Consider the following 8,757-nt stretch of genomic DNA (forward strand, 5'->3'; position numbering starts at 1 on the left):
ATTTATATGCTTTCGGCTTTTTATTTTATTAGGCTAAATGACTGAACGTTTTTGCGTACTTTTCCAAGATAGGGTTGCTATTCTGTTGAATCTCCTAATGGCTCTTTTCTATGCTTATTTCTGTTTAGGAATAATCTTCCTTATATACGGATTACAAGAATGGGAAGTAGAAGGATTCATCCATATTTCTCCTGGCATTAAATAGGGAGCTGGTTTTCTCAGAAATCATCACTTATCCTTCTTATTTTTCTTTGTATCTTACAGCTATTTCAAAAGTGTCTGACGGTTAGAGGTATGTGAGTAATTTTTGGGAGTACTTCAACTGGGGACAAAGGTATTTGCAGAATTTTATGAAAACACACGAATAAACTTCTTTAAGTATGTTTGATGGATATGCTTTTCTGCAGCACTTCCAAGGATATGGGCTCTCCTTGAAAGTGCCACCAGTTATAATATATTGGAAAGCAGGAAAGAAAGCATTTTGAGTATGTGTAGCATCCTTAGTATCCTTAAATGCTGTTTTACCTTGCTGTCACTTTTAAGCTGCTTTTGCTTCTTATCTTAAAAATCAGACTGGGAGGTGAGTTTATCTGACGATTATGTGGGACCCTGGGTAGTAGTCCCATGTGACTTCATATGTTGTGGGCTTCAGTAATAAGGTATAGATGATGGTAGGTGGTGGATTGCGTTTCCTCTGTGCTTACTTTTCATGACACCTTTCAGATGTGTTTGGTTTGTTTCCTTTACAAGAAGGAATGTAGTTTATTAACTTCATGGAAGATTTTGGTTTGTTCTTAGAATCCCAGAATGGAGTTTCAATGCATTTTTTCTAAGCTTACTGTGTTTTTTCAAACCCTAAACTTTTATTCAGAAGAGCAATACTTACAGAATAGAGAAATACAGAATACTTTTATTCAGAAGAGTATTTGAAAACAAAGTCAATACACATTCTTCCTAAAGTTAACAAAGTGAATAAACAACTTGACTGTTACTGTTAGTGATTTACTATGAAATCTAAAGCTGTCGATACAGTCAGAAACTAATTTCTTATCATTTATGGAAATTTGAATTTACACATCAAAATTTTCATGCTTAATGTCAGCTTCTATTCCACTGGCTCACTAACTACTGCTGTAGTTGAGTAAGAAAAGGGACTGAGGAGAACAGCAATGGAGTAATGTCGATGACCAGCATCATTAGCTGTGAACACCACCTGGAAAAAGAAGAAACAAATAGAAGACAAATGAGAAGTGATCTCTAGATACGAGCCTAGATGGAACCATTGTGATAATTTTATCTAACCTCCCACAAAACTTTGGAAATATCTTCTCTTCTGGTGATTTGGTCAGTGTGATCTGTGGTTGCCTGTCACACAGTTTTTCCACTGGTTAAATATCCTTTCGTTAAAAGCATACATGTCACTTACATTATTTAAAATTTTATCAAATATATTTATTATCCAAATTGGGGTTTTCTTGTTGGTACTTATAAATGGCAACAAGATTTTTTCCTTGTTGATTGTCTTTATTTAAAAAAAAAAAAGGCATTCTTTCAAGTATTTGAATATTTTTGTTGCTTTTACGAAGTCCTGAACTTTGAGGAACAGAATTAAACATAGTGCTACAACAGCTATCATCAGGCCAAAATATGAAGCAATGAGTTTCTTTAATCCTACTTATATATCTAGTGGACAGAGAAGGACTGCATTAGTCCTTTGGCCACAACGTGGTAATGACCTGATGTATGAATCATTTACAACAGCCCTTTTAACATCTCCCCCATCAGCTCATGTCCTGTCCTTTGATTTCTCCCTCTACACAGTAGCTTATTTTGTGTTGTGAGATGATGAGTGTCAACTTTTAAAATAGACACAGTTTAATAACATTCTGTGATGCATAGCTTGTGCTCCTTTCAACATTAATAAAAAAGATGCATATGAAACAACCAGTGAACTGAGCAAAACATGATCCCTACTGAGGTTTATTTTTAAGAAAAGAGGTTCTTGTACTCTGGATTAAATTCATTTCCGGTCTGGAATATAGATTTAAACATTATCTTGATATATAATCAATTTACTTGCAGCTTTCATCTTACCTCTTTTATTTCAGTTACCACAGCAGACAAGACTAGCCAGCATTAACCTTCATTATTGTCTAGAATAAGAATGTTGTCTCTCATCCATTTCAGGGAGACAGAAACAAAATTTAACCCAGTTGTTTGCCACCTTTTTTCCAAGGAGATGAGGAATGGCTCTTTGAGCAGCAGTTGCAAACTGTACAGCTGGTTGTGCTCACTGATCTGTCACAGTCCAGCAAACAACTAATACAGGACTGCTGCTGCTGCTACTGAAAGGTCATGTGAAAGGGCTGATGCTGTGGAAGGGGGAGGGGACAGCCACCAAGGAGTCCCAAACCCTGGAGCTGACCTCAGTCGGTACCAGGTTTGGACTGCCTTCATCTAACCAGTTTATCTGTCCCATGCAAACTAAAAAGGCCTTTTACACATTTTTTCTCTTTTAAACTGAGGATCCAAGCATCCAGAACACAGTTCATACTTTCATTATCTTCAAAAATCTAAATTATAAACTTTGTCTGCAGCCATACAAATACTGGATCCAAAAGGCAGAAAAATCCTTTTCCCAGGAGACTTAAGAGTACTCCACCTGTTCTCCCTCAGGAGTCTAGAAATAACTACAGAAAGTATCACAGGCTTAAGTAGAGGTAGAAGGACAGAAAGCCTCTTAGTAAGTAATGCATCTAAGAGCTTATTGAGAGTTACGGGGAAGCTAGTAACTAGATTCTCTCATGAGTATGTTGTTACAAAGCTTTGAGACTGGATTTAAAGTGTTAATGCAAAAATATTTTAAAGTGAAAAGAAAGTTCAACATGTCAATTAGTAATTGAAGCCTAGACATATAAAGTATCTTTATTCTTTGCAAGCAAAGTACAGGAAAGAATGAATACTCACATCAGCATGGTGATGGAAGGGATTCAGGCCCAGTCTCTTCCAGTAAGAGGCTGTGTCAAGCTCAATCTTGTATATCCCTGTTACAAATTGTTCTTTAGTTGTGAGCTCATGGAGCTCTCCGTTGTCATTGGTTTGTCTGTGTGATGGCAGAAGAATGGCACTTTTATATATTGGTTAAAAGCCCGAGGAAAATGCAGTTCTTAGCAATTGAACTTGAGTGATGTTGTGTAGCTTAAGTAATATGATGAATACTTCTATTGATCTGGAATGGCTTACGTCCATCTGTATTACGGACGCTTCAGAGCTTATCTTGGCATTTGCTACTTCCACGATCGCCACAGCAGATGGCTGCCTGCCATGTCACTACTCTGCGTGGTTTGGGGGTGAGCCAAAAGCTGGCATTATTGTTCATAGACTCCTGGCAGAGTCTTGGATTTAATTAAATGAACCCATTCAGAGGGAAAACTTGACCACTGCTGTAAGCAATGTGGAAGCTCTATGATGCACTTACTGTGCAAGTAAGTAGGGTCCACTCTCTTGATTTTTCCATAGTTTTCTTACTTATTTAAATACATTGAGTTGTTTTATCAGTATGAATATTTTTTACAGTTGGCTATCTGAAATTTGAGATCTGCTATTTGAAATGACCATAGGTCAGCCAACAGTGTAGCCTTATGGAATTCCCTGTTGTCTTGTATTGATCAGTTGGTTTTCCATCCTCAACAAACAGATGGTTTTGTTTGATTTGAAGATGCTATCAGTGCCAAGGCCATAGTACTGGCTTGAAACTGTAGACCTTTGAACACCAACCAATTTGGGGCTCCAGAACCAATATTGAATGTTGTCTCTCAAACATGTCTCTTGGTTGAAACCTATTTCTGTGAAATAAGTTATATAATACTAGGTTTTTGATTGGGTAGGTTATCTGCAAATAACAATACTGCTAGTGCCTGGTTTTAGTAGTCACAAACCACTGCTTTGTGTTCTAGCTGCCAAATCTTTTTCTGAACATATTTTATTCAAATTGCATGCAGAGAAAAATAAACGATTGAATGTTTTTTATGTCATTGTTCAGTGCATTACTTAGGATTTGTGCTTTAATATAGCCTATAACTATGAAGTCATAGAACACCATTTGTATCCTACAAGATGCTCTGTAGTCAGTTATCAAATTTTTTTTCATCCGTTCAAATGTCTCTATTTTTTCTTTGTCATAGATTCATCATTGTTAGATAACTGTTCATTTCTGTGATAAGCTTTCTCAGCTAAAACCAAACATATCTTTAACTGAGAACAGTTCAGAATCTCTTGCTAACATTCAATTCAATTATTTACAAATTAACAAGGCTGGAGAGGTTGATTTAGTATTATCATGACTTTAGTATACCTTATGTTAAGTTTACTTTGTTCTTTGTTTCAGATGTTAAGTATGTTTTTAAGGCTTCAGTCAACATCCACCTGTTCAGCAGAGCATCTTTATATAAAGCCTCTAAGCTCAGATTTGAGGATAAGTAAACTGAACACCCTCTTAATGGAAAAATCACACACATTTCCAGTGTTTTCCAATGTGTGAAGCTATCTTCTCAGTTGAGGGGTGGGAGGCCATTTAAGTAGGACAACATAAATAGATTTTCTTCCCCCACCCCTCCATGTACAAATATGTGTAGCCTTCGCTGTAGCTATATTTTTCAAGGACACATATGAGAGCACTGTTGCTTCTGCCAGCCCACTGCTCTACAACAGTGAGGCACTTATGGACAGTTTCTCATGGGCTTTCTACAAATGGATCCGAGTCTGGGATCCCACTCTTGAAATTCCTGCACTATGCCAGCTTTAGCCTTTATGAGCCCTATCTCACTTTCTTAGGTTGAATAGACTGTTAACAGACTGGGAAAGAGGATGAGACCTTGCAAATATCTTGGCGAGAAAAGTGTGGAAGTGGGATGTTGCTTGTTGAACAGAGAAAGAATGTTCATTCTGTGTACCCCCTAAGAATTTTTTCAATTTCATTTCAGATTATACTTTAAGTAAAAATTGCTTTTTTGAAGTATTAATATATACTAAAATTGAGGGCAATTTAAAAAAAAAAGTCATCTACATTTGAAATTCTACAATTATATTTTTTTAAAAGGCATAGCAGCATTTAAATATCTGGGAGATTCTTTTTCTTCTTTTAGATGTAATTGCTTCTCTGTGGGGGAGGAGGTGAGAAAGCTTTATCCCCAAATTTTGTCCTTTTGGCTGATTCCTTTTTCTTGAAGGAAAGAAGGCTATCAATTATTGATGTGGTTTATGTTCAAAACAGTTCCGTGTTTTCTTTTTAAAGCTGTGGTGTTGTATGAAATGAAAATCCATTTAGAAAGAAGGAAAATATCCAATAAAGGTAGGATTCTCAACCAGAGTCTTAGTTTCAAACAAACTAAAAGAGTCTGCCTGATTCTTCTGGTAACAATGCAGCAGTTCATTGGTGGGTACTGAAAAGTAATACAATCCTTTGTAATGAAATTGAAGAGAAGCGATGATTGAATTAAAGGATAGTTTAAAATACTTCCTTGTGCACACAGTAATTACAAAGCATTATAAAACCATTTTGGTACTTGAAACTGTAGTACAGTTAAAAGACAGTCTGCAGCAAATTCATTCAATAGTATGTTATCTTTCCTCTGAGTAAAAAAGGCATCACATGTTAGAGAATGTGAAACTGTTTTTTCAATTATTTGGCCTCTTCCCATTGCCTTTCCCTTCTTTCACTCATTATTTTGGTATGACTTACTTTGAATTTAACACTTCCCAAGATCCATCTGCAGCTTCTTTATATAACTTAACTGGAACATTTGGAGCTGGACTTCCTCGGACTGAATCCAGAATTTTTATAAAAAGAGGATGCGTGGAGTCAGCAGAGTCCTTCAGGTAGGAAGAGAGAATTTTTACGTTGTAAGGAAGCTAAGCAATGGTGCATAATAAAGCAGTAAGGAATCTTATGCTTTAGATCTAGAGAACGTACCGTATTTTCCTCAACAAGATCACTGTGTACTGCAGAAATGTAGCCTGAAGCTTTCTGGGGACTGGATATGGTGGAACTGGGGAGGAAGGTGTCAGGAGCTGTCGGGGGAGTGTAGCCACGTGCGCTGAGGATGCACCGCAGCAGTGTGTGAGAACACATTTCTGTTTTCTCTTTGTCATGGCTTAGCTACACACCATCTCCAGCATGAAGTTGTAACTAAATTGTGACGTCAACAGCAAATAATTAAATCATCAAAGATAGCAGTTATGTTTAAAAATCTGGCAACTCTTCCTCTGTATTTTGGAGTGGCAATTTGAGCACAGCTTTCTGGATTTGAGAGCCTCTGATGTCTTGTTGCCATGCAGTTATCTTAGTTCTGCTGTAAACTGGGTAAGCACCACATACGGACTCTCTCCTAACACCATGTTGAATCAGACTTGTCAGCCCCTGGCAGCTATGCAGGGATAGGAGAGGAAAACCTTCCTTCAAAGATGGGATGGCTGTAGTTTCACTCCCAACATGTTCATCACAAGCAGTGGTTATGCCCTGATGTTTTACCTATTCAAAGGTAGAGTTCAATCAGGGCTTTGACCTTCCATCACCTAATTCTGTATATGAAAAGTGAGAAAATAGAGCTTTGTGGAAGGTGCTAATCAGGGATGATCTCAAAATAGCAATCATTGATCTCCATTTAATCATTGCAAAATGAATCATGATGTAGATGTTAAAAACTAGGAACCCTCTCTTACATCTCCTCTTACAGACTGTGACATACTGAATATCCCGTCAGCCCTATATCAGACCAATGTGTCAGCAGGTTATCTGTAATGCCTCTATGCCCTGACTCCTCAGGCTCCCTTTCTGGAATGCACAGGCTCCTCACTAGTGTTTCTTTTGAGACATTAGCAATGGGGGCTCTAGTGCCACCACCTATTTTCCTGGCTTTTACACCCTGGGAGCTCAATGAAAGTCTGCTTCCTCACAAAGGTTGGTCAGGAATGCATTTTCCCAAAGATCAGAGCTTGACAGGAAGAATGAGTAGGGGGGGGAGAGAGACCAGTCTGTTCTAGGAGAGTTTCAGGCTGAAGTGTGTGTGTCTCTAGCTTGCTTTGCTGGAATAAATGAGCCCTCTGGAGGTGGGATCCTGGCTTTGGCTCTGTTCTTTGCTTGCATCAGTCCTTGCATGAGATCCCTTCTTGCTTGCATGGGATAGAGCTGTAGTGGGTAGAGTAGTAAGGGAGAGGACTGCGGAAGGCATTTCTCCAGCATGGATCTCACAACAGGAAGTAAAGTCCCTCGCGACAGGAGCTTGTTCATTGTATTATAAGGGCTATTAGTTACTTTTCAACAGGACCAAGGCTTTTGTGTAGTGAATATGATTTTTTTTTTTTCCTTTCTTCGCTTACGTTGTTTTTCACGTAGTCACTGAGTCTAATGACAAGTACTACTTCTCTAACCATAAAGCCCTCTCACTAATCACTAAAGAAAGAAGGACCAGAAAAAGAGCAGAGGAGAGAACTACAGTCAATACATATCATAAAATCAAAGTAATTGCAATAAAATGGAATATTCTATTTTTCACTTACACTAATAAAAGTATAAAAAAAAAAAAAAAAGAAAAAAAGCTGGGACTACATCAGTATGAAGGACCTCAATCCTGAGACACTTACCGGTGGTGCAGCTTCGGAGGAAAATGCCAGGCCAGCTAAGAAAACAAGAAATACAGAATGAAAAGCCATTTTGCCTACCACTAGCAAGTCTCAGTGTCAGCAAGTAGAAGCTGGTGGGATCTGTGATTTTTATATCAAGGCCTCTAAACTGAGGCTACTTATTAGAAAACCCATATGACTTTCAACATGCCAATTCATACTATTTACTTAGTAAACAATGAGAAAATAAGTAACCTATACAAACATGAACCTTGTCTGCAAAAATAAGTCTCTTTTATCATTGTCTGTGGAAATATTGTCAATATTGCCTACCTCAGCTACAGTGATCTGTTTTCTTGGAAACAATGTCTATTCTGTTTTAATTTTCTCTTTTTGTTGAGGAATAGTGCTGTATGCATCTCATATAGTTGAGAGAAATACAAATTTCTTGTCCACTCAGCAATTTCAGTTTCAGTGAGAATTTCTCTGTGGTTATAGCTTGGCTTAACTAACTCACCCATGTTTATCTATTTTGAGATTTCTCTCTGTGGTGGCCTTGCCCCCACCTCTGATAAAAGGTAAGTGGATAATGTGTGGGCTATCTAGTTATCTTATGCATTCCCCTACAGGAAAAATATGTTACTTTTGGTTTCCAGCATGATAACTAGATACCTACATACCCATTTCTGGAGCACAGTTGAAGAGTGTTTTAAGTCCTGTCATGTCACTTGTACCTTAGATTAAATACAAGTTCAAGACTTTTGCTGTACAACTGCAAGTCAGCCCCCACCACAAGTCTGCTTCATTTTAGGGAACTGTTACTCCTTGAGATTAAACTTTGTCTTTCTGATCTTTGCTTAGATGCATGCACATACACTCTCTTACTCGGTTTATCCTGTCCTCAGGTGGATGACTACATGCAGTTTGTTTGTTTGTATGTTTATGACTACACCACGACTGTATGAACATATTTATGTCCTATTTTGAGGACTGGGCATAGCCCCCTGCAAACCTCTAGGAATGCAGTTTCCAAGCTCTAGGAATACATAGTAAGATCCCATGGAATATGCATGCTTTAAGATGGGTGCTGTTCTGGAACTATTTGCATTGCTTACAAGAGTTGTGTAACTGTGGTAG

The 8,757-nt window shown here is 37.9% G+C and overlaps 1 protein-coding gene across 1 annotated transcript; it reads right to left on the minus strand.

Moving 5' to 3' along the window:
- Positions 1-902: 902 nt before the first annotated feature.
- On the minus strand, positions 903-7,725 carry LOC104071470 (transthyretin-like). The gene is made up of 4 exons (XM_009583334.1): positions 7,642-7,725; positions 5,741-5,871; positions 2,968-3,103; positions 903-1,213 (listed from the first exon to the last, which is right to left on the minus strand). Exons 1-4 carry the CDS (start codon positions 7,708-7,710, stop codon positions 1,106-1,108), a joined length of 444 nt encoding a protein of 147 aa, XP_009581629.1. The 5' UTR covers positions 7,711-7,725; the 3' UTR covers positions 903-1,105.
- Positions 7,726-8,757: the final 1,032 nt, after the last annotated feature.

This window comes from Fulmarus glacialis, unplaced genomic scaffold, assembly GCF_000690835.1.
Source record: "Fulmarus glacialis isolate BGI_N327 unplaced genomic scaffold, ASM69083v1 Scaffold25258, whole genome shotgun sequence".
NCBI lineage: Eukaryota > Metazoa > Chordata > Aves > Procellariiformes > Procellariidae > Fulmarus > Fulmarus glacialis.